The 27,914-nt window shown below is 37.0% G+C and overlaps 1 protein-coding gene across 1 annotated transcript in view; it reads right to left on the bottom strand.

Annotated features, from left to right (window-relative positions):
* Positions 1-10,317: 10,317 nt before the first annotated feature.
* Positions 10,318-27,914, bottom strand: part of LOC149777433 (protein strawberry notch homolog 1-like) — an 84,491-nt gene continuing 66,894 nt past the window's right edge. The window contains exons 27-30 of the mRNA XM_089942062.1: positions 27,078-27,227; positions 24,433-24,509; positions 20,426-20,622; positions 10,318-18,937 (exon numbers count right to left, since the gene is read on the bottom strand). Of these exons, the coding sequence (XP_089798188.1) occupies positions 18,780-18,937; positions 20,426-20,622; positions 24,433-24,509; positions 27,078-27,227 (582 nt within the window). The 3' untranslated portion in view covers positions 10,318-18,779. The remainder of the gene's footprint in view (positions 18,938-20,425; positions 20,623-24,432; positions 24,510-27,077; positions 27,228-27,914) is intronic.

Below are 27,914 nucleotides of genomic sequence, written 5' to 3' on the forward strand. Positions count from 1 at the left end.
GCACTGCAATTGTAAAATGCCAGAATTCATTCAATGGGAGTAGTGATAAGATCTTCACTACAACTGTATTGCCAGATTTCATTCAGTGGGAGTAGTGATAAGATCTTCACTACAACAGTATAGCCAGATCAGCCCAGTTTTCATTCAGCACCAGCACATATTGTTACAGTGTTTCAGTAAACCCCCAATGTTGAAACAACTATCTATTCATAAGATGTACCTATTATTTTCAGGGTGGCTATAAAGGCCACCATTTTTAAATTAAATAACATTTTAAGATATAACTAACTATGTATCAGAATAATGAGGAGGGGGGACAAGGGCTGGTTCCTAAAGAAAATAATGCTGGTATAATCATCCAAGCTAGGATTTCAGTGAAATTTACCAATGTCGATACATCAATCAGGAGGAAAAGTGACAATGAAGTTTTCAAGTGACTGCAGTGGCAACTATTGTGTGGGGTCAGATTGGCACATGTTTTATTTTGGACAAACTAGTTACATGTATCATGTGAAATGTTTTAGTGGAAATTCTATGTTCATACAACTATCTGTTCAGGAAAAGAGACAAAGCAATTACAAGATTTCAAGATAGTCAAGACAAGCAATTTGTGACCTCAGGTTCCATTTTCATGCTGGACCAAAATCAGATAGTAAAACATATTTTGTAAAGAAAGAAAGAATTAAGAATGTCAGTACCACAACCTGTTCAAGAGGAACAGAGATTTTCAAGACAGCTACTGTGATGGACATGTCGGCAGTCTGATTGGTACCATTTTATTTTTGTACCAACCAAATATCATAAGACTTTTATTCCAACTCCCATATAATTATAGGATTATCTAATATACATGTGGGGAATTGGTAACAACATTTTCAAGATGACTTCAGTGTAACCATATTGGATGTTCATTTTAATTCCGAAGCAACTAGACATTGAGATAAAACTGTGTGCCAAAGTTTATGACTTTTCTGCAAGCAGGAACAATAGTGATAATAACTATTAATGGATACAGAACCATCCCATAAGCCATCTACAGCAGCTCAAACCATCACATAAAAATTATTCCCATTTCCAGCTAAGATGAAATTATTTTTCATTGTCAACAAAGTGATATATATATATATATATATATATATATATATATATATATATATATATATATATATATATATATATATATATATATATAATTTTATGTAATATTACAAACAAGTAAAGCTTTTTTATCATAACCCTAGTTCCTTAAACTTTTGAGTTGTTAATTGTGTTTTTGTGTGTATGTCTGCAGACAGTTTTGGTTATGTTTTCCAGCCACTGTAGGTAAGTAATTCCTTTACCCAATTCACTTCCTATTTGTAATATCATATACTCCCCATATCCCCTGGGTGAGGAAATGGGGTCAGAAGTTCTAATGCAGACACTTATATTTCCATAACAAAGTTAAATTATGTCTGGAAAATGACATCATCACATGCATTCTACTTTTGGATTCTATTGCTCCTACCCTTTGTTCATGTCAAATGTCATACCATAATGACACAATGATGGACAACTTTTGGTTAAAGTTTATGATTTCTTCTCTCTCATTTTAGTTATAAGAAATGTGTCCAGTTCACTATATCTTTGGGATATTATATCTCAGATTCTGCTTTCTCTCTATACTATATTTTCACTGAGTTACAGGCTTAGCTATGACTATGGGGTCTAGAAATAGGAAACTTTTTGGTTAATTTTGGTTTTCTAATATTTGATTACCTTAGAATTTATTCACTTCAGTTTGAATATTTTATATCATATTTCCCATCTTTCTGATACCACTGTTGCCCTGAGGTTGTATCCTGGGGGGGGGGGGTCATGTCAAGATAAAGTCATATTAAATTCAGGACTTGTTTGCTCTACTGGTCATAAACCAGAAAAACGTATGGTATGATGTTATCTATCTATCTGATATCACAAGTTTGTAATCACTACTCCTCCGAAGAAACTACTTGGAGGACTGACTTGAAACTTTACACACATTTATCCCAAAGTTTTTTTGGACCTAAATAAAAAGTGAACAGATGTGATATTCAATGTGATCATCAGCCACATTGAAAATTACATAGCTACTTCTGCTGAGTGGATGGTGAGGGCTTTCACTAAAATAATTATGACGTCTAGCTGGACATAATTAAAAATGGTGCCAAAATATATGACATCCAATATGGCTGCCATGGCAACCATCTTAAAATTCATGTTTTATCATAACTCTACTTGAACAGAAAGTCAGCTAATGTGGGTATGTGAGAAAGCTTGCCAGTAGCTTCTTGTGGGTCAGTGGATCTTCCCAGGTTCTTCCTCCACCATTGATACTGGCCACCATGTATAGCCTATCTTGTGCTGAAAATGGCATTAAACCCTACAACAACAACAACAGAAAGTCATTTTGACATGGGATTTTCACCAGGAGATTTCCTATGATTTCCAGTTGGTTTTAAACAGTAGCATACTAACAGGGAAGGGGCTGGGCAGACAGTGGTTACCCTGGACAGTCAAGGTCTTGGGCATCATTCAGCAGTTTGAAGTGTTAAAAGCTCAGAAAACCTATTGTCTCTAAGTTGCTTTGTAGACATATCTATATTTTTTGGTAAACAAACAGTCTGTACATAAATAGATTTTGTTAAAATATATGGTTTCTGTACATGCTTAACAGTACAGTAATATGTTCAAGGTAAAATTAATGGGCCTGATGTGGAAATTAAATAAATGCATAAAATGGTATTTGATTGTCTTGTGTGAATGAATTCAGATGCCACTTACCCTTAGTATGCCACTGGCCTTACATGAAAATGGTGCAATCTAGTATCCAAGATGTCTCAGGCTTGGACACTGTAGATAGTCAAGAAAGCTTGCTTGTAGCTTCTAGTAGATCAGTAGTTTACATTTGGATTTTCCAGGGTTCTTCCTCCACCATTTATACTAGCTGTTATGTACATACCACATGTCAAGAGCAGTGCTAATGTGACAAAATTTTCAATCTCATGGAAAGGCATTTGAGCCAAGTCATAAAGAAATTCCTTTATATCAAAATGTTTCATGCCTCAATTTATTTCTGTGTGATGACCAACAAAAATATGTGGAGATCGTCTGGATATACACAATGGATAGTGGTCACTTATGGCACAAATAGGCACTTTAATTTCATTTGTATTTTCTGACCTATTTGTGTAGATATGATCAATAAGTGTAGCACTTTTGTCAGTTATCCTTGTTTGTTCCTTGTTTGTTTATCAATCATCTGGAAGAAATCTGACCATTTTTGAGGATCTTTCAACAGATCAACATTAAAGTCACCTAGAATGATTGTTTCATATTCTTCATTTAGAAAGGCCTTTTCTGTTTCAGTTTCTAGTTTATCAACCCATTCAATGGTAGAATTAGGGAGTCTACACAGAATACTGAATGGTCTGGATTGAGGATGTGATATTTCCATCCATATGGATTCATTTGATTTTTCATTTTTCCCGTAAACTGGCTGGTCACAGGGGTACCACTGATGACTTTGTGATGATTTCTCTACATTTTGCCCTGTTCTCCACTGCTCTTTGTGACTTTGCAAAGTCCATGCTTGTCCATTCTTTGGTGTTATCTTCCAATGTCCTCTTCTCTCTGCCTTGTTTTTCTTTCCTCACATTGTGCCCTGTAGGATTGTCTTTTGACAAGCCAGATGAACACGAGATGTAACCAAACCATTTAAGTCTGTAATTTTTCCCGTGGTGAACGGATCTTCATATGGTCCAACAGCACCTTGGATTCTAATGCACATCTCCAAATCAGAGACCTGGTCTGAGATTTTCTGGATTTTTCTAGAACATCTCATCTCTAACACATGGATTCATCTCCATGAGTGCATTAGCTTGATCTAAGACCCAAATGTAAAGTTGTGGTCCTTCAAATAGACTTTAGCCAGTGCAGTTAATGTCTGCACAATCTTGGAAAGAACACAAGTTTTTGAACCTTCTTCAGAGATACCTTGATACATGAAGCTTGTCACTTTGTCCAGCTTCTGTCCATTAAATGTTATTTCTTTTTGGATGCCACTCTGGTTGTTTGTCATTAGCTTAGTCTTTCAGTGCTGATCTCCATCCCATACCTTAGTGATGCTTGATTGAGATGGTTCAATTAGGTTTCCAGTTCTTGTACATCTCCTGCTTAACCACCAATATCAAACATATTTATTTAACTTAAAGGTTTTTCCATTAATCTTTTCATTTCATTCATATTCCTAATTTTAACCTGAATGGAACTAAAAAATATAAAAACAGAAAAAGCAAATTTTTAGTAAATTGTGTTTCTCCGAGAATACTTACCCGATCACATTAACATTAGGGATATAAGCCTGCTACCTCTCGAATCCAGTCCTACTAAAAGACGAAAATTCGTCTTTTCGGTCTATCTCATATAGACCAAAGGGCAATAACTCTTGCCCCTTACCTCCCCTTGCCACCGCCAGGTGTCACTAGTTTTTTAAGCTGAGCGATATATATTATACGAGGATGCTCGCATAGCGGGGTGGTTGGGAGGGTTTTTAAGTAATGTGATCGGGTAAGTATTCTCGGAGAAACACAATTTACTAAAAATTTGCTTTCTCCTTCAAATACGTTCCTCGATCACATTAACGTTGGGAGAATAAGTATTAGGAGGAGGGAATGCTGAGCATCCTACCTCCACCCCGGGTACCTTCTAGGGAATGATGGCTGGATTCCCCATTTGAACGATAACCCGTTCTCCTAATTTCATCAGCAACACAGCCTAGGGTCACGTGATATGTGACCCCTATATACGGTTAAGAAGATAGTTATTGAAATCTTCTTACCTACAAAATTTCACTGGCGAATCCAGCGAAGCTGATAGGCTGTGCTGATTGTTTTAAATGGGTCTGATGGTCATCTGGGCTGCCGACACCGGACCTACCAGATTCAAGGTTTGCCTCTGCGAAGCCAAATCTCTGAGATAAAAACTGGAGAAGGTTGACTCTGCATGCCAGCCAACAGCTTCTATTATATCTCGGATCGAAACATTGCGTTCGAATGCCAGGCTCACCGAGATTGCTCTAATCTCATGAGCCGTAATCTTCATGAGGCGACTCTGATCTTGTGAGACCTCAGAGTACGCTGAGCATATAACCCACTTCAGCCATGAAGCAAGGGCTTGAGGGGTGATATCCCGTTTACCAGCTTTGACCGGAAGAAAGAGGCGCTTACGTGTGTCCCGACACACCTCTGTGCATTTTAAATAGTGCTTGAGTGCACGAACAGGATCTTGCATGGCTGCTGCTCTTGACTTATCTATGGAAGAGAGCGAGCGAATGACAATTCTTTGATTGCCAATGGATGGTAACCTATATTTGGCTACAAAGCCTGGTTGCGTCAGGAGGACCACCGAACCATCTGATCTGAACTGAAGAAAGTTCGGGTCACTGGAAAGGGCATGTAACTCGCTCACCCTGCATGTTGAAGCTAAAGCTATCAAGAAACATGTTTTGTATGATAGTAGCTTTAACGAAGTGTGGCCTAAAGGTTCAAAATTTGTCTGAATTGAGCCATGTTAAAACCCAGGACAGATTCCATTTTGGAAACAGGGTGAGGGATTTTGGTCGATTGAAATCAAAATTGGCTAAAAGATCTGATAGATCTTTGTTATGCCCAATGTCTCATCTACCATGATGGTGGAATGTGTCTGATATCATGGAGCGGTAGCCTTTGATAGTAATTGGGGCCAACTGTTTCTCCTCGAAAAGCCAGAGAAAAAAGTCGGCCAGTTGAGGGATTGAGACACTCAAAGGGACGATGTTATTGACATGGCACCAGTCCCTGAAAACACGCCACTTTCCCTCGTAAGCCTTCAGAGTAGAGGGCCTTCTTGCTCTTGAGATTCTCTCCACAGTCGAAGGTTTAAATTGTCTCGCAAGGCTGCCCGGACAAGAGCCAAGCGTGAAGAAGAAGACGATCCGGGCAGGGGTGGAACACTCGTGACCGCGGTTGTTTGAGAAGATTTGGGCTGGTTGGAATCTTCCTGGGTAGATCTATCGCTAGATTGAGTAGATCGGTAACCCAGGACTTGTTCCATCTGAGAGGGGCAATCAGAATCATCCGACAGTTCTGACCCCTAAGCATCTTGATTATTTTTGGTACCAAAACCGTGGGAGGGTAGGCGAATGCCCCAACCCCTCCCAGCTGATTGACAGAGAGTCCACAGCCCAAGCCTCTGGGTCTGGAACTGGAGAGACGAAGGTGGGCAACTTGCGATTCCACCTTGTCGCAGAAAGATCGATCATCGGACGCCCCCAAAGTGTGCAAATCCGAAGAAAGACTGATTGATGGAGTGACCATTCCGTGTGAATGACTTGACCTTTCCTGGATAGAGTGTCGGTCAAGACATTGAGTCTGCCGGGAATGTGTCTGATTTATACGTTGATGTGGAGGTTGTCACACCAACGTAGAAACTGCCAGATCAGAATGTACAGGTCTGGTGATTTGGTGCCCCCTTGTTTGAGGAGATAAGTCACCACCACAGAGTTGTCTGACATAATGAGGACACTTTTTCCTGAGAGTTGATCCTTCCAGAAATGAAAGGCATTGATGACATCCCTCATTTCTAAAAGGTTGATGTGGAGAGACCTCTCCTCTGGCTCCCACGTGCCGCTGACTGTAGCGAAGTCCGGCAAGAGGTGGGCATCCCAACCGTAGGTACTGGCGTCGGTACATACCGTTATCTCCGCTTGGGGCATCTCCAGAGGAATCCCCGTGGACAGCCAACCTGGGTTGTGCCACTGACTCAGGAACGATCGTATCTCGGGCGTGATCATTATTGTTTGCTTGAGGGGACTTGAAAAGGGGCGCCATTGTGCCAGTAACGTCATTTGTAAGGGACGCATAAAAAGACGGCCAAGCGGGATCAAGTCCGCCGCCACATTGAATAATCCGAGGAGTTGCAAGAATTCTCTCGCTGAAATCCACGTCCTGTTGGAAACGGACTCGACGAGTTCGACGATCCGGATTACACGAGCGCGAGGAAGCCGTACCAGATTCAGATCGGTGAGAAACTCCATACCCAGATGGACAAAACGCTGGGATGGACGGAGATCGGACTTTTTCCAGTTCACGAGAAAGCCTACATGATCTAAAAGTGCTAAAAGATCGTTTCTGCCTTTGAGCAGAATAGAACTTACCATATGTTTCTGGAGGATGTCGTCCAAATACACTGCCGTCCCTGTAGATGAAGTCGAGCGGAACAGGGTGACGACGCAATCCATAACCTTGGTAAAAGCCCAAGGGCTGATGTTGAGGCCAAAGGGTAGGACCTGGAACTGATAAACCGCGTCGCGGTCAGCGAATCGGAGAACTTTCCGTGACGCGGGGTGGATAGGGACGTGAAAACATGCGTCGGTCATATCTAGACTGACGACATACTCGTCCCGCCGGATGGAAAGACGGATTGATCTCGCCGTTTCCATCTTGAATTTCGGTGGTAAAATGTATTGGTTGAGGCGACTCAGGTCGATGATCGGCCTCAACTTGCCGTTTGCCTTCTGGATAAGAAACAGCCTGGAATAAAACCCCGTCGATTGCGGGGTTTTCACAATCTCTACCGCCCGTTTTTCTATGAGCGACCGTATCTCCTGTTGTAGAAAGGTATCCTTCTCCCGATCGGACGGTACGTCCGTGAAGAGGGGAGAGGAGGACAGGGGAGGGGGTTGGATAAATTAAATTCGAAGTCCCTCCGAAATGACCTGGATCACCCAATTGTTCTGAGGAAAAAAGGTGGTCCAGTGGTCCTGAAATTGCAGGAGGTGGCCGCCCACAGGTAGGCTATCCGCGGGTGGTGGGGAGGGTATGTCAATTTTTAGAGTTAGGAGGCTTGAAGACGGAGAAACTTTGTTTCTTACCACCTCTGTATGGTTGCCTCCTAGCTTGATTAGACTGTTGTCTCCTGGCATTGGGTTGGGATCTATACTGCACATTTGATTGTAAGGATCCCTTGTCCCTGGTTCGCCAATCATCCCTACGCTGTGGCAGGGGCTGATTTTTTCTAAACGCCTGCGAGGGCTGGGCGGTGAGTCGGAGGGGCAGTTCCTGAGCTGCCTGCTTCCGAACTTCTTCAATTTTTCCTCCAAAGAGTAAAGGCGACCCAAACGGAGTCATCCGTAAAGCCAGAGTATGATGGGGCTTGAGCGACGTGGACCGCAGACATGCGTCACGTCGTATCAGGTCTAAGTTGGCAGAAGCAGTCAACACATTAGCCATGGAATGGTGAGCTGCCCTGTTAATAACTCTAGCAATCCGGGTCGTCTATTCCCAAGCGTGGTCATTGTCGGATTTTTCTGCGAGTCGGACAATGGCTAATGAAGCCAAGTCTAACATTGAAGACGTAGCGACTACGTTCCGGACTAGCTTTGACGTGGCATGGAACACATTTTGTCCACTTTGTAAAACAGTGGAGCGGACATGTGAACTGCTGCCATATTTTTGTCCAGGGCCGGAAGATCCGTACTGAAGGCGTCTGAATGAGTTTTGTATCAGCGACCCGAGAACGTCGCTGGTATTTGGCTTTCTGAAAAGAACGCCTTAGTATTCCCCGGATCACCTATTCATCCTGATAGACGATCGTTGATCTCCTTAATTTTTGCCGACTGGGGAAGGAGCCGGAAGGACGGCGTCTCTTCCTCCCTGTCAAGATCTACAGACGCCTTAACTTTGTAGTCTTGAGTGGCGGTAGGAGGTGGAGGGCATTCTGAAATTGCCAACACCCTATAAATTTCTTCCACTGCCGCCTTGAAGCCAAACTCAGTCCGTTCCATGGTTGGATCTGTGTACGGCTGATTTGCAGGAGTTTCGTCACCCTCACTTTTTGCCGAGTCGTGTTCTGTAATAGCTTGCATTTCTGGATAGAGCATACCAGGTGGCATAGATGACGCGATTCCGTCATCCTTAACACTGTCACTAACTCTCCCTTGTGGATAAGCCGTGAACATATGGACGGCCGGCCCTGCCGGCTGGTTTGTCTGGCTTGTGGTCGGCCTGAATGTTGGCGATGGTCCTGCTATCACCGGTACCGGCTGCTAAAATGGCCTGGCTGGACGGACAGATTTCTCACTAAAATCTCCGCCATAGTATTGGTATGTTGCCGGCGGTACAGCTTGACGGACGGATTTATCACTAAAATCCCCGTAAGTCATGTTTGGTCGGATCGTTTTCCCATGCTGGGACAGTTGGACGGCCGGTGACGTAGAGATTGTATAAAGAAATGGATCCGATGGATCCGGTAAAAACCCCATGCGTCCTGACTTACAGGCCCGAAGGCCATGCTCGGACATGCGGGGGGACTTACGCCCACTGGGCAGCCTAAAATTGGGGAAACATTCCCCCAAAGAGTCAGACAAAGCTGAGTTAGCGAGCGAGGGAAATAAGGTTAATATCTGGCGGTGGCTAGGGGAGGTAAGGGGCAAGAGTTATTGCCTTTTGGTCTATATGAGATAGACCGAAAAGACGAATTTTCGTCTTTTAGTAGGGCTGGATTCGAGAGGTAGCAGGCTTATATCCCTAATGTTAATGTGATCGGGGAACGTATTTGAAGGAGAAAGATACCCATTCACATACAAGAAGTCTGATATTGCTTCCATGGTTGACAGCCATCTAAAAGTTAATGGAAGGGCAAAGAAATCTGGATCAGTATGTTGCCTCCAGATACGTAAATGTTTATCTGATTAAAGTTAAGTAACCAAATTTGATGATGCATCAGCATCATTTGTATGATTTTGTTGAAATTTGGTCAGTTTCTGTTCAGTCGTTTTTGTGAAACCATTTCTATATATATATATATATATATATATATATATATATATATATATATATATATTTTTTAAACTTGTAGCCGTAATGATGACAGATTGGCATAATTTGTACTATTTGTCTGGTCAAACTTTGTTAAGTGAATTTTTGAGAAATAGCTTGAAAATTTTTCTGTTTGCAATTACGATGGTCATATCTGATTGTTGATGAGCATCATCTGTGCAAAACTGAAAGGCTTCATGCAAGAATGCTTTCAAATTCCTTGAAAGCACTTTACAAGAAGCTGCTATGCTCTGTGTTAAGTTTAGTTGAAACTGATCCAGTGATTTCTTTAAAGTTGAAAAATCGAAACTGTTGATGGCTAATACATGATGGATGCAGAACATAACCATAAGCTAAACTCACTTCACTTTACCGACAAGCAAGCTAAAAATAGTATTTTGAAGAAAATAAGGTTTTTAAGTAATATCAACAACTACTGAAGAAAATTTAAATCTTTATTTTCATTTAATGACATAGAACAAGAAATAATGTGTTCTTTATGAACAGGCTTCCTTTCTCTCAACATGCACACATGCATATAAACATGTATATAAAGCTCCAATGCATATTGTTTATGAAAAAAAAAATTCATCACATACATATAAATCCATTTCTTTGTTAGTAAAATTGTTTTAAAAGTGGATAACACAATGATGAACAATGAACATTTCGAACTGCAACCCCAAATCAAATGATTTCTCAAAACTTGAAATCATAAATTGTATCCACCAATTATGTTTTACGCATAAATGAACAGTGAAGACTAAGGCCTGTCAATGATGTAGATATAGTGTTGGCCAATAACCAAGGTTTCCAATCTCAACTGATTGAAAGTGAAAACTTGGCCAGGCCTGAAAATCGCAAACTCATGAGACTGAGCCCAAAATGAGACTTTGCTTTGAATAAACATAATGGAATTTAAAGCTCATTTCTGATTTGTTGAAAGTGTCAACTCAATCTCAAACTCAAGCTTACATTGTTATGATACCCAGGCCAGATCAGCTGTATATACTATATGCTGGCAAATCTGGTTCTATCTTGTTTGATATCATACGCAGAATGAATAGCAAGGACCCTGACCTGCTGGGACTTTAAGTGACTTGATGTAGGCCTGTGCTTTTTGCTGGGTATCATGGCTAGAACCAACTGAATAAACCCATATTTGCTGGCATTTTAAGTGATGTCAAATCTATATGCTCTTTGCATTGGAGTGTACACTGGTAAAAATATGGTAGCACTGACACCTATTATTCACATGAATGACTGAAATGTACTTAGGAAAAAGTCAGCAAATGGAAAGGCTGCTTACTGCAAAAATAAAACTTTTTTGAATTTGACACTTGTTTACTACCTGATTGATATTCGATAATGTTTGACACTGAACTATCCTGTAATATGTAATTGTCTGGTATGATGGCATTTCCTTGGGTCTGATTTTTGTGCCTATATTGAAACAAGAAACAACCTTGCATGACAGTCAAAATAATAAGTTAGACTCTGCATACAAAAACTATAACACAATTTTAAACAACTGAAAGTCAGATACAAGAAACTGAACATTTTTCCACTTTTCAAATTCTTAACTTCCTATACATGCACTTTTGTGATTTTATATAAATGAAAACAATTAAATCATAACAGTGCCTATAATAAATGATACAATATATATAATTTTACATCACAAACAGAAGTATTTTTTGCATACTTAGTGTATTCTATCATACTTTCTTTTTCCCTGAAAGTGCCATTAAAAACCAAACAACCAAACTTGATTTACCTGATGCATGTAATTTTTAATGACATGGCAGGCACATGTATTCAAATATCTCTCACCAGAACTGTACTTCTGAGTACAAGATAATAGAACTATAATTTTCTACACTGCACTTAGTAGCAACAGCTCACAATTCAGTACAAAATTCAATTACACATCTAAGACTGATTCTCGCAAAAGCTATGTACATAACGTCACCAATAAGCTGTATGTTGGGCATAAATCCAGTAAAATAGCAGTCATTAAAAAACAGTGTTCATTTGTTTTTACTAAACCATGATTTCATAAATAAGAGTGTTCAAATATTTACGTCATCCCCATCTCCAATTTGTAATATGTACAACTTAAGGGTGCACGTTTTGATGAATGCAAATTAAATTAGCTGAGACTTTAAGCAGCTGTAAGCAATGAAGATTTGTCTTTAGAAATACATTTCCTAAGCAGGCTTTCTTTTTAGATTAAATTTTAATCTATCTATCAGGAAACAAACTAAAAACAGACTTCTAACTTGTTACATCTAACAATTTTAATTCCAAAGATTGACTGCAAAGTAAAAATATAAACAGGAGCAATATCAATTCATATATTTCACTTCTCAGAAGTGGCATGGCATCTAAATGATAAACAAAAACTTGGGAATTTCATTTGATAAAAACTTTACTCAAGATATTAAATTCATTGAAAAAATGAGTCTTCATTACAAAAATAGCTGCAATAGTAAGAGATTGTTAACAATGTAAAAGAAATAGTACTTTTATTTGCATAATCTACAGGTAAATTATCTTTCAAAACCTCTTGCACTGGAGTCGAAAATTGTTTGAAAAGAGCAAAACCGAACAACAAAACAGCAGGCTGATAGTTCCATTTTGGAGACCAATTACCAACATTTTAATATGCTGCAAGAACTTCTCATTGTATTTAAAAACAGGGATGAGGGATCAAGTAAATACAAGAAGGCTCATGAAGAAAAAAGGTTCCTGTATATGGGAGATTTTCAAATCCCAATAAGGAGAAAAAGTCACTAAAAAAAAAAAAAAATCACACATATTTTGTGACTATTTTCGAAGAGATTTCACATTCAAATCATCAACAAGAAGAAAAACGAAAAAATAATTTTGAATATATTGCAGCTTTAAAGCATTAAAAATGCCATCAGAATAAATGAAAATCCTGTACACTCTCAACTTGCAATATGTGAGATGTAGGTTCACTCAAGATACCTTTTAAAAACCTTTGTACAAGCATAGCACCAGAACTGGTTTCATTTTATACAATAAGTTAGACAAGAATTGCACATAGAAAAACTGAATAACTTAAATCTGGAATGATACAAAGACATGGATATGTTGCATTTCAATCATTTATCACTTTACAAACACTGTGCAGGTAAATCATTCAGAACAATCAACAAGCATTAATTTTACATGTAACGAATCAATTTTACTCTAATTGCCTTGAAGCTACAATGTTGGCTCGAAATGCAGGGCTTGAAATTAACAACTGTACATAGCAAACATAATTTCAATTTGCTAAAGGTTATTAAACCATCTACTATGTAGCAAAACTTGGTGACTGATAAATTTTTAGTTTAATGGACTGACATCATCACATTGATGGTGATTTATGGGACAGCAGATAAAAAGGCCAAATTGTTTATCACACTGATGGAGAGAAGAAACAGTCTATTTATCAGCAACAGGGTGGGTTGTGTTCTAGCATGCATTTTTTAAAATTCTGCTACCTGGTAAGCAATTCTGCCTTCTACTTTCAAACAAAGAGGCAAGGGAAAACTATTAGAACACAAGTTAGAGGAGACACCTGAATAATAATCTAAAACCTTGAAAGAAGCGAATTGGGTCAACAGTTTAAAATAAAGAACAGTTAAAACCAGAGATCTTCTGCATGTTTTGACTGTTTTGATTATCTCCTATGCTACTTGCTCGGTGATTTTATAAAATCTTAAGTAATCAGAATTTACTAATCTGCTTTATTTGATAGTTATGTATCACAATATTAATTAATGCTGAAAAAAGAAATAAAATTAATGAGCTTTATGTCCCTTCAATAAAATTATTAACTTTCAGTGCTGTTCTTTTTTGTAGTAGCATTCATCTGCTAGATATGACTTATTAGACTGGTTCCCTGTCAGGAAAACAACAAAAAAATCACCACCTATATCAAAACAATTAGAATCACTTTTAGTTTGGTATGGTTATGTAAAATGCAAATGAATTATTTGCTGGAATTAAAGTCTTCTATATATTCAACATCAATATGAAAAAATCAAATCCCATAAATCTCTGCAAGGACTCTCATCTGGAAATATTTCAGGTTTCAAGGCTCAAATAAATGCAAAGGCACTGTACCATTATTATAACAAAACCAAATGACGGTCACCATAAATTCTTATCACACTAGTAACCTTGCTACACTTCGAATGCCAACAATGCAACAAAGACATTTACATGGAAAGACATATGGAAAAGGCGGGAGTTAGTATCATGATACATAATGTATTTTCATTCCTACACAGCAACATACCACTCTAGTTCACTGCATGCAAAAAGCAGCTAGCCATCAATAAAATATTTAAAATTTATGCACAGTTCAAATTTTCACTCAAATTCAGAAACTTCAACATCAAGGAAACTCCTTGGGAATAAAATCAGTGATAAATGTTTTGCGGAACATGTCTGATCTGCTCCTGATGTTGACGCATCTGAATTACATAAAATTAACCTGTAACAAGGACGATGTTAATAACACTAGCAGAAAATAGATAGCCTTGTCTGACCAAGCTTATTCAGGGTAAGACAATAAAATACCTTCCCTGTAACTTTTTGCAATTCTCAAGTTACTTTTCTGCAATACATACATACCATCTACCTAAACCCTATTATATAATATCAGTGAGTACAAAACATACGTAGTACATAAAAATCATGAACATTTTATCTGCAGGACATCTTGAAGCCCCTTAACCTTTGAAACCTTCAACAAATATTTAGCATTAATCTAGGCAACTATCACTGAACATTTACTCAAAACAACAAAATAACAACCTGGATTATCATGTAGTGAAATGGGACTGAAAGTTTATATCTGAAATGTAGCTTGGCCACACTGTTCAAAATTTAACATTAAAAAGTACATGATTGTCAAGTACAACTGATTTAACTCTAACTTGTCTCTTTAAATATTTACCATCATCTTATACAACTAGGGCTGTTCCATTTAAAATACATGGTACCCAGAGAAAACTTTTTAAAAAAAAGAAAAGGTGCCAAGGTACTCTGATCACTCCATGAGTTCTCATGAAAATGTAAAAAAAAGTTCTAAACTGCACAAACAGCATCTAGTGTACTGGACTTGTGCAACACATGAGAATCTCTTTCTCTCTCTCTCCCTCCCTCTCTCTCTCTCTCCGAGCAGACATTTGTTATCTATTTTGTACAAATGATGCCTTTTTATCATCTGCAAGATCAATGAAAACTTGCTTACGAAAGATACTCTGCTTAATATCTCTTATTTACACTGGTACACACTAGTTATCTTGTTTCTGAAAGACATTGGGTCCATAGACAAAGAAAATAATAGTGTTCATAAACTGACAGCTGGTTTTAGGAAATGTATAAATTATGGTATACTTGAAATTTTTTATTATAATGAGTTTCGAGCTGAACAAAAGTCAAATGGTAACAGGATTGCAATCTTACAATGACCCGTAGAAAGTGTGCTAGTTACATATAAAACATCAGTTAATTTCAAGGATTATTCTCTCATGGTATACATGAGCCATAGAGGGTTAGAGGTTAGCATGACCAGAAGGATGTGGTTTTGAATCCTGCCTAGATCAGGCCAGGATGGATGCTGTGAATTGTTTCTGGGCAAGGCAGAATACTCCAACTTCACAGTTTAATCTGTCATGTCTTGGTTGTGCTGTCGAGTAATCAATCATTTTTACGCTGGATCTCCTCAGATTCTACACTTAGGTTTATAGTCTTCGTTAAATCAATTATGGGGACATAGTCTTATACATTATAAATACACAAACCTTCATTCCTAAGGCAGACTGGTTTAATAAAAGGACCATATATTATTTGGTTAGTTCACAGTCAATGGAAGCTGTTACTGTTATACAACCATCATCCACTGCTTTACTGTCAGTTCATTTAATTTCCATTCTTTCCTCCATGTTCATTGTTATGCCACTAATGGAGAATAGGTTATTTTTTTTACATAAGCCAATCATGTTTTTTTTTAAATGTATGGTTTTTATCAACTGGGAAATCAATGAAAATTGGTCTATTAAAAATAAATCCTCATTATGCTCATACAATACAGAGGTTCATCCAAGAGCTTTATCCAATTAGCATGTAAAATCTGTGACAACTGAACATTAGAAAGTGCTATTTTATATTAATAAATGATACAAAGCACCAAATAATCATTTCCAACTGTTTGATATGGGCATCTCTATCACCTACTAGCATTTTTGTATCCTGTATCACCACAGGCCAAAACAACTGAACTACTTTATATCAGATGAATGACTACCCATTGTGAAGAAGTCTGCCTTAATTAGAGAATCAAAAGTGTATTATTCAAATAATTATACATAGTTTCAAAATTCATACACAGAGAAGAACAACTGTATGGCAATGTTTAAAAGAACAATCAACAACCCATGAAATGTCACACCATGATCACACATCATTCTTGTCTCACATTGATAATCTTCATTCGTCTGAATAATGAAAATGGTGAACGATTTTGGTGAGCAAAACTGATGAACTGCAATTGACCTATATCAACAAAATGATCCAAAATGAAGTAGGATTGTATAATTGTCACTGACAAAGAGTAAATCCTATGTAAACATATTCATAAAAATACACACATTTTTTTATCCAGAAATAGGACAGAATATCCTAGGGTGTTGCAGTACTCATCACATTTTAATATCCTTCTTATCATATAAATAGTTCCAATAAATAAATCAAATAAATGAGTCTTCTTTAAAGGTATGCATAATCTGTATGGTACACTGATCAAGAAAGGTGCATCATGTTTTGTAAGTGACATCTGCAAATCACACTCGATGCTTAACATCCTGCAATACATTTGGATATCACATATACACTTGAGATGATACCAATGTAATATACTAATAATGTGTTCATAAACATCAAATCAACTGAAGAAATCAGGCAACCATTTTAACAGTGTAGACATGGATCTTCCATCATAATGATAACATCATCAGATTAGATCAGTGCAGATGTGGCTCTTCCATCACATGATAACATCATCAGATTAGATCAATGCAGATGTGGCTCTTCCATCACATGACAACATCATCAGGTAAGATCAGTGTAGACATGGATCTTCCATCACATAACATTGTTGGATTAGATCAGTGTAGATGTGGATCTTCCATCACATGGTAACATCATCGGATTAGATCAGTGTAGATGTGGATCTTCCATCACATGATAACATCATCAGATTAGATCAGAGTAGATGTGGATCTCCCATCACATGGTAACATCATTGGATTAGATCAGTGTAGATGTGGATCTTCCATCACATGATAACATCATCAGATTAGATCAGTGTAGATGTGGATCTTCTATCACATGATAACATCATCAGATTAGATCAGTGTAGATGTGGATCTTCCATCACATGATAACATCATCAGATTAGATCAGTGTAGATGTGGATCTTCCATCACATGATAACATCATCAGATTAGATCAGTGTAGATGTGGATCTTCCATCACATGAAAACATCATCAGATTAGATCAGTGTAGATGTGGATCTCCCATCACATGGTAACATCATCGGATTAGATCAGTGTAGATGTGGATCTTCCATCACATGATAACATCATCAGATTAAATCAGTCTAGACATGGATCTTCCATCACATGGTAACATCATCAAATTATATCAGTCTAGATGTGGATTTTCCATCACATGATATATCATCAGATGACATCAGTGTAGGCATGTTTCATTACATGACACATCATCAGCTATAGGACAAGTCTACTTATGATATAAAGTGAACAACAAAGGCCTTAATCAACTGACATAATATGTGGAACAGCATGGACCTTAATCTGAAGACATGCTGAACAATGTAGGCCTTAATCTGCTAAGATAATATGTGGAACACCATAGGCCTTAATTTGCTAAGGTAATATGTGGAACATCATATGCCTTAATCTGCTGACACAATATGTGGAACACCATAGGCCTTAATCTGCTGACACAACATGTGGAACACCATAGGCCTTAATCTGCTAAGATAATATGTGTAACACCATAGGCCTTAATGTGACAGTATGTGGAACACCATAGGCCTTAATCTGCTGACATATGTGGAACACCATAGGCCTTAATCTGCTGACACAACATGTGGAACACCATAGGCCTTAATCTGCTAAGATAATATGTGGAACACCATAGGCCTTAATCTGCTGACACAATATGTTGAACACCATAGGCCTTAATTTGCTGACACAATACACGGAACAGTATAAGCCTTAACTGAAGACAATTTATGGAACAGCACAAGATGTCAAACAGCATAGGCCATAATCTGCTGAAATAATATGATGGTAGATCTAGGTCCACACTGTGTACAGTTGGGAACACACTGAACAAATATGTAAGAATGTTGTTTTCTAGGTACTGCAAAGCTGAAATATTCATGGAGATACAACTTCATGGTAGGGAACAACACAATATTTTGTGAGGAATATAATCACATGGATATTCACTACCCAAGGGAATTTTTTTTATAACTGAATCCACCACAGATATTTTCAACTTTATTAAATACACAAGTGCAAAATGATAAACTTGTGCACCACGTGTATAATGATCATGATCTTTAACTCTTTGGTCTAATATAACACTGTGCAACTGCACGTTTCCATATGAGAATGGCACATTTATGTTCATCTATCACAAATGCACAGCAGTGCCAGTAGACAGATGTCATGTATATTTCCCTTTAAGAATGAATGGACTAGCATATTGCTGTTGAACACAACTTTTACAATGACATTTATCTGAAAGACTTGTGGGCTTGAATAGGACTGGAACTGTTAAATTTATTAGAAAAACATCGGCATACTAAGTGTGCTAATTGCCTCGGACTCCTCCTCAGGAGGAGGTCGTATAGTTTCTTTATGTTTCTCTGTGTAAGTCTTGCTACAGTCCTGTGACAACACATTTGTCAATGGCTCCACACAGTTGCCTGGAATGAGACTACCTGAAAAATGGAAAATAACAAAACAAACATTAGTGAAACATCTGCATGACAAGATGTTATAATAAAACCTGCTATATTAATCAGCAGTCTATAAACACCAAGTATATTTGGTTCCATGTAATTGTGCATTAATACATTTTCCACATGAAAACAATTTAATCATAACAGGCAAGTCTAACTTGTCCCCTAGATGATTGTAATACCCAGTTCTGAAAGAAAAGGCTTGTAAAGCTTTCCAAATGAGTCTATCAGCCTGCCCTCTAAAGTAAGGACACTCACTTGAAGCACATCAGGAAGATGACACCACCCTCATCTCCCCTCTAGTATAAACACATCTACTTAAAGTGCATCTAGGAATGACAGTGCCCCAGTCTCCACCTCTAAAATAAAGACACCTAAAGTACATCTAGATTTAATACAGTGCTCTTGTCTCCCCCTTTAACATAAAAACACTTAAGGTACATCTAGAGATGACACAGCCTCCCAATCTCCCCTCTAAGGTAGACATTTACAGAAAGTACTTCTAGAGACAACACTGTGCCCCAGTCTTCACTCTAATACAGAGGCACACTACCTAATGTGCATATAGCTATAACACAGTGTCCCCATCTCCTCCCCTCTAATGTAAAGATGTATACTTCAAGTGCATCTAGAGGTGACACATTCCCCCCTCCATGACCCAGTCTCCCATCTAATGTAAAGACAATCACTTAAAGAACATCTAGCGATGATAACCTCCACCCCACCAATGTCAAGACACTTACTAAAGGTGCATCTAGAAATCAAACTGCCACCCAGTCTCCCCTCTAATATAAAGACACCTGCTTAAGGTACATTATTAATGCTACATTTTGTGCTGATGGCAACATGACTCAATACTAACAAGACAAATTCAAAGCATCAAAAGGCATCTACATGAATAGCTTTACAGGTGTACTAAGTTTTGGCAGTGATCCAGCTAGAGATTACTCAGCCTCTCAGTCACCCCTCAAATGTAAAGACACCTACTACAGATACATATAAAAATGACATCCCACCTCTCCTGGTCTGACCTCTATGTAAACACGCCTACTTAAGTAATATCTAGAGACAACACAGTGCCTGAACCTCCCCTCTAATGTAAAGTCTCCCACTTAAGGTATATACTACTCGAGCTGCCTATTGTTTCCATGGCAATATAAAACATAAAAAATTCCAAGTATCTGAGGCAATCCTTGACAGATTAGTAAGTTTGGGCAGTCCTTTCTCTGTCTTTTCAAGAGAATGGACCAGGGTCAACCTGGGATTAGTTTATGGGGTCTCTTGCACTTTCAGCAGGTCAGCGCTATTCACTGTGATTTTATGTATAAAATCCCCATTATGATACAGCCTTGCTTTAATATAACTTGTATAAAATCCCCATTATAATACAGCCTTGCTTATAACACAGTATTACTTTATGGTTCCAATGAATCAAGTTGTAATAGGAGATCAATGTAACATACATACCAACAATCTTCTGACCATCATCAGTTCGAAGACGAATGATCTGCATTTTGGAATGGGCACCACCTGGCATGGAGGTCAGCACGCTCTCCACCTTGCTCCATACGCTAAGGACAGAACCAGCAAGGATATGGTAGATTCTAGTCCGTAAACCAATCTCACACATGAAGCCCAGACTAGCCTTCTTACAGCTCCCCCGCCTGAACAGAAACAAATCATTTATGATAATTATAAAGTTCTCTGTCAAAATTTACTGTGGTGCCTACAGTGTGTGTGTGTGTGTGATCACCCCTATTTAGATAAGTCAATATTCTATACATACTCATTTCCATTCTTTAGCATACAACAGACATTCACCAACTAGGTAAAATAGCATTTATAAAACTGGAATAATCATTTTCTGAATTTATATTTTGTTTGCCTTTTTCCTATGTTTTGAGGACACCCCAAGTTTTTGGACACCCTTAGTGGTCTGCAATTTTATTTTAGAGCCTATTCATTTTTTAATACACTATAGATCCATTTGAGTTTTCATTAAGAAACAGGTAATTTAATTGAACATGGTACCTGGTATTTGAAAAATGAAAATGACAGCAAGCAGTCAATAGTTGCCATTTTCAGATAATCAGCTACAGTTTAACATAAATATCTGGTTGGAACATGCTTAAAGATTTCATCAGTTTTATATTATATATATCTAACATAAATATCTGGTTGGAACATGCTTAAAAATCAAGATTTCATCAGTTTTATATTATATATATATCTAACATAAATATCTGGTTGGAACATGCTTAAAAATCAAGATTTCATCAGTTTTATATTATATATATCTAACATAAATATCTGGTTGGAACATGCTTAAAAATCAAGATTTCATCAGTTTTATATTATATATATCTAACATAAATATCTGGTTGGAACATGCTTAAAAATCAAGATTTCATCAGTTTTATATTATATATATATCTAACATAAATATCTGGTTGGAACATGCTTAAAAATCAAGATTTCATCAGTTTTATATCATATATATCTATCATAAATATCTGGTTGGAACATGCTTAAAAATCAAGATTTCATCAGTTTTATATTATATATATATCTAACATAAATATCTGGTTGGAACATGCTTAAAAATCAAGATTTCATCAGTTTTATATCATATATATCTATCATAAATATCTGGTTGGAACATGCTTAAAAATCAAGATTTCATCAGTTTTATATTATATATATCTATCATCTGCAAGCTGATATCGACTGATAGGCATAATAAAACAGGTTTGTATCAGTTGTGGCAAGATGTTTGAAAATTGACTATTTCTCCCAAGATTTTAACTGTAATGATAACACACTGCAATGAAACTCACACCTCATGTTTAAACTGCATGTACTTTATCAATGGTCCTTTAGTGTACCAGCACCTGACTGGCATTTTGCTCAGTTTGTATGAAAATGCACATCATAATGGTCCATACATTGGCCATAACTGAGACAGAGTGAATAAAGGAAGCAATATTTTAGACATTTTGCATGAAGCTTAAGCAGTCTTTGACAGTCTCTGTTCAATCTACCAATTAATATGAAACAGTTTAAATTCATACGCAGTGAGATGATCATATGCAACATTTTGGACAACAACAGCTTCACTGATGTTCACAAATTTTCGTTTCAATGCAAGTATTTTCCAGTGTGGAAGCAACAGCAACCCCATCCACTCACAAAGTTTTGGGATAGCTTTGCCAATAATTATTTTCTTTGTTCGGGACATCAAAAAGACAATTACTTATTGGTCCAAAAACATAGGTTCAAGATAGAATTCACAGCAATTGGTAACAAAATACAATCCTCTGAGTGAAAATTTAGTTTAGCAAATGAGATGAAATAAATAATTTGCATACTTCCAGTATTTTAAAAAATCTGATTTATGAAAAAGACAGAAAGACAATACAATATTTTACCACAAAGACAGTATACTACAAAGACAATAGCTTTATTCCGGTTTATAATTACCACAAAGACAATAAATTAACTTTATTCTGGTTTATAATTACCACAAAGACAATAAAATAACTTTATTCCGGTTTATAATTACCACAATGACAATTAAAAAATCCATTGAATTTGGAAATGTAGTTTTCACTATGTAATAAGTCTGCTCAATTAATATTTGCAAGTGAATGAAATTATATCACTGAGTTTAACTTTACACAGATTCCCAAAAGTCATGATATGATTAACACCTATAATTTGAGACATCTCCTTCAAATGTTTGAGGATAAATGTGCAAAATATTTACTTTCTAATGGTATAAAGTTACTCTGAGTACCTGCTGTGCCAAAATTAATTATCAATTTCCAGAACGAATTCCTTGTTAGATAGAAATATCCAGAATCACCACTCAAGACAAAATCTGAAAGACTGCATTCTATATTTTCGTTGGGAACATATGGCCAGCTAAAGAACATACCCTGCCACACTTAACCTTTAGTTTTATGCTGCTTAAACAAGTTTTGCTAATACTGATCCACAACAATAATATGGTAGCTCCATATACCACTTCCATTATTGCATAAGTCCATCAAAGAAAACCTATACCCTACTGTTCAAAAAAGAATTTATAGAAATTAAAAAAGTCAATCTCTTTCCTCCTTTAACCTTTTCTAATTTCTGAATATTGAAATCATATAAAATATTCTTCAGAAACTCAAACATACATAAGTTCTTTCTGTCATGTTTGAGTTATAATGTTCACAAGTGCAGTACAAAAATCCATCAGAGCCTTTGATGACTCAAGAGTATGTGAATAAACTGTCTCAGATTTGGTCGAGAAATTCCCACATGACAAGCTCTATACTCCACAATTAATTACTTCAAAAGAAACGTAATTGGCATCTTCTGCATATTCTTGAAATATCATATTTCATATAACATTTGGTACCTAAAAGAATAATAATTTTTATTCAAATTAATCCTAACACATATACTTAACCTCATGTACACTGTACACCACTTTCTCAACGATGATCCAAGCGCTGATTGGTTATTTATTTAGTCTGTTATGGGAAAACTCAAGGAACCGTACTAGCAATAATAAATGAGGAAATATGAATAGAGGAAGCAATAATACTATAAGCTTCTGAGTGAAGGCTTCAGCAGTCTTTGAAAATTCCTGTACAAATCTGGCTGAAACACTGAGATGATCATCTATGATAATTCTGAAAAACTGGGGTGAAGTAACAGTAACAAGATTTTCAAGTTAGCTGACATGGTGGCCATGTTGGACTTCAGACTGCACTATTTTCAAGTAGAACTATCTACAACAAGTTGTAAGAGGTGTTTTAATACAGATCCCATGTTGATATGACAGTAACAATAAGACTGTCAAGATGGTTGCCACTGAAGACAGTGGATGTTCATGAGGTGCCACTTTTATTTTGTGCCAGCAAAAATCCCAGATGAAACTCAATGTCATGTTAAATGATATCAACTGGAATACACTTAAGATACATAGTTATGCTATTAATATCATGTGGGATTTTCAAGTATTATTTGTATTCATTCTATGACTGTTTTATTTTGTATGGAGAGATGGTATTTAGATAGAACAATTTTCCTAATATTCACATTTCTTCATAATTTTCTCCTCACATTATATCAGTGCAAATTTCTGTGTGAGATTTTCAAACTTTATTCTGGAGTTCTCACACATGCTGTTGTTAAAAGGTACAAATATGTAATGGTTTTGAATCTTTTGGAAAATTTGCATGCCTATCAGAATCAATTTTTAAATAACTTCCAATGTTATAAAGAGAAAGCTCTGCACTCAGTATTCTCAACAGCCATAGTGGTAGTGAAAGACGTCCCTAGAGGTGCAGAAAAGTGGAAAGTCAACAGAAAACCAATGGACATAGAAGGGGGACCATATATCCTTGTACATCCTTAAATCAGGGATCAAATCCAGGTCATTATAGATATTACGGAGCCATTTAGTTTTCCACACTTACCAGTAGGCATGGGTACACATGGTAGATGAAGCATTGTATTGTTCCTCCCACCACTTCTGAGCAGTTTCTGGTAGTACCTGCATTAGAAACAGTCATCATCAAAGTTCCAATTAGCATTAAAATATTGCAACTTTGTATTTTTGTAGTTGCATTTTAGAGAAATGGTGAAACTAGTAAAAGTTTGTTAAAAAGGTCAATATTTACATACTTCATTTTATGAAAGGTTTTGCACAGTTACAATTTGTACTAGTCTTCAAACATATGCAGACAAATTTTGACTGTATTAACTTATCCGTCAAAATTTGAATCTTTGAAATTCAACATACCATGTACAATAGTTCTTTTAATTATGAATTTGCTCTGTTTAACTAAGTTCATTTGTTTTGTAAACAGAGGACCTCTTGCGGGTAATGATTTCATGTTGAACTTATGAAAACAAGTTAACTAATTTCCAGGTTTTGCAAGCATCAATTTAATAATAAATTAAGGAAATGAGCTAAATAATTCCCCGTTTAGTCTGTATGCCTTGCATCTACTTAAGAGATGCCCAATTTTTGTCATTTTGCACAGCAAAAACAAACTTTTGTAAATGCTTTAATTTGTAATTGGGGACATAAGTCCAAGTGTCCTCAGCGATGGTTCTTTTAGCAACCACATTTTCCATTGAAAATTCTGAGCCAATGAAAGTTTTCAGTAAACTATGTTTCTCGAAGAATACTTATCTGATCACATTAACATTAGGAAACTAGGCTCCAGTCCCTCCAGAATCCAGCCTTCCTTGAAGACAAAAATTACCTTTCTTGGTCTATATCTTACTGACAAAGAGCAATACCTCTTGCCCATTACTTCTTCTGCCGCATGGCACTTGGGAGAGTTTTAATGTAATGTGGTCTGGCAAGATTTTTAGAGAAACATAATTTGCTGAAAATTGTCTTTCTCCTTTGAATACATTCCCCAATTAACCCTAGGAGAACTGGTGATAGGGCAAGGGAATGCTGGGCATCTAACCTATATCCATGCATCCTACGAGCAAATAGATGGTTAGATTTCCTACATTAGAAACAACCCACTCTCCTAAATTGAGAGCAGCACATGATCTATATTTTATGAGTGAATCAGCAAAAGAACTAAACAACTATTCATGTGGAGGTTGTGCTGATGTCAACTGGATTTGGGAGTCATCAAAGCAAGTAGCCACTAACACAATCAGATTCAAATCTTGTCTCTGCGAAGGTAAATCCTGGAGATAAACATCTGAGAAGGAAGAATGCATGCCACCCACTAACTTCTATTATCACAGATCAAAACATTACATTCAAAGTGTGGCTCAGAGAAATTGTACTAATGTCATGAGCTGAAATCTTTTTGAGGCAATGCTGATCGTCTGAGTAAGCAAAGTGTGTAACCCACCACAGCCACAATAATAGAGCTAGAGGAATGATATTCTTTTTTCCAGCTTTTACCAGGAGTTGCTTTTTTGTTCCATGAAATTTCTCTGTGTACTTTACATAATACTTGTTGGCAAAGAAATGGTCTTGAACAGATGCTTCTCTCGATGTGTATACTAAGAGAGGGAGAGTATGACTGATTGCCATCTGATAGGAACCTATTTTTGGCTACCTGGCTGTATCATTAGAATCACAGAACCATCTGATCTGAGCTATAGAAAGGGCATACAACTTGTTCACTCTGCACGACAAAGCTAGAGGTATCAAAAAAGTATATTTTGTATGATAGCTTTAGCAATGTTCTTGCTAAAAGCTCAAGTTGATCTGAATTGAACTGTGTCAAAACCCATATGAGATTCCATTCTGGAAACTGGGCAAGCGATTTGGATCTCTTAAAGTCAATACAAAAAATAATACCACCTGAAGTTGACTCCTTATTAAGCACTAGAAAACCAAATGTCTGTACAGATGGTTGAAAACAGAGAAATTCAGAGGATTTTGAGGGGACATTTAAACACTAGGTTCACTGTACTGTAATGATTTTTGTTGTTGTTGTTGTTGTAGGGTTTAGCGCCATTATTCAGCACAAGATAGGCTATACATGGCGGCCAGTATTAATGGTGGAGGAAGAACCCGGAAAAACCCCGGAAAGAACCACCTACCCACGAGAAGCTACTGGCAAGCTTTCTCACATAACCACATTAGCCGAATCCGAGACTCGTACTGTAATGAAATTTAAAACTAGTGTCACCTAGTATGTGATAGAACTACTTCTGCTTGTCAACACAATATAGTCAACGAGATGATTTTCGTCTTTATGGGAGAGATGTATTCAGAAGGTAGCTGAACTTTGCTTCCTAAAAGTAATGTGATCAAGGGACATATATCAAGGAGAACTGTGAACTCATGATACCAATGATTGTACTCAATGACAGAGAGCAGGTAGTGCTTAAACTGCTGTACATGCAAATTAAAAAAAAAAACTTGCAATTTAATTCTACAAGGACAGGATTTACATATGGATGCTTTTATATGGAAATTTAACAAATAAATTCTTTATTACAAAGGCAATATAACAGTACATGATCAAGTGGTGGAGTTTCATGTATAATGAGCCAAGAGCACAAACTCCATTTCTGGGTGTACATTAAGACCAATGAAATTTATTAAGAAGTAAGGTGCCAGCTTCTTTCATACCTTTTTATATTTTTTCTGGAATTCTTCCAGGGTTTCTTGGCGTGCTTGTAGGCCTGTATTTGGTCTGTAAACAGAGAACAGCTTTTCCTTCTTTTTGTTTTTGCTGCCTGCATAAACTGCTAAAATGGCAAACTTTCGACTAATGTGTTCCTGCAAAAGAAAATTTCTTATACTTTGCATTTACTTTCTTGTTTCTCATCCAATACTGACAAAGCTGAAAATGTTGTGAATACGAAAAGCTAGACTGTATAAGAACACAATCAGCCATAACAGAAAAACCCCAAAATACCTTACATACATATGAACTTGAAATGCAAGTTTCTAACAGTTTGTTTTATTTCATCATGTTTATTTCCATAAAGTTTATACTTCATGACTTGTAGATTTTTAGAAAAATGTCTGAAAAATATCATAATTTTTCGAAGTTTTCTCAAGACTTTATCTTTAATTTCTAAGGTCATGCCATCAATGATGTGCCTATTATCCAACCTCCCAAAAAAAGTTGCCTTCCATAAAAATCTACAACTGAAAAAAGAGTTTAATGGAATATGGTGTCCCCACTGTTAAACGACATTGTGATAATGAAGCTTTCCACTTATAAAGACGTGACAGGAAGTCCATGTACAGAAAATTAAAAGTTGTAAGCACATATTAATATTAAACTCAACATGGTTTGCAAAGTCCTGGAGATTTTTATTAAAAGGACTTTTCATGGAGTTTTTAAGGGCTTTTAAAGCTTTTCGAGAGGTGTTTTTGTTTTCAATTGGAAACTGAACTTTTTTCATAGTCACTTAATTATATCATAAAAATATATAAAAGCAAAACACTTAACTACAC

Source organism: Sinohyriopsis cumingii, chromosome 18, assembly GCF_028554795.1.
Source record: "Sinohyriopsis cumingii isolate HCF-2022 chromosome 18, ASM2855479v2, whole genome shotgun sequence".
Taxonomy (NCBI): domain Eukaryota; kingdom Metazoa; phylum Mollusca; class Bivalvia; order Unionida; family Unionidae; genus Sinohyriopsis; species Sinohyriopsis cumingii.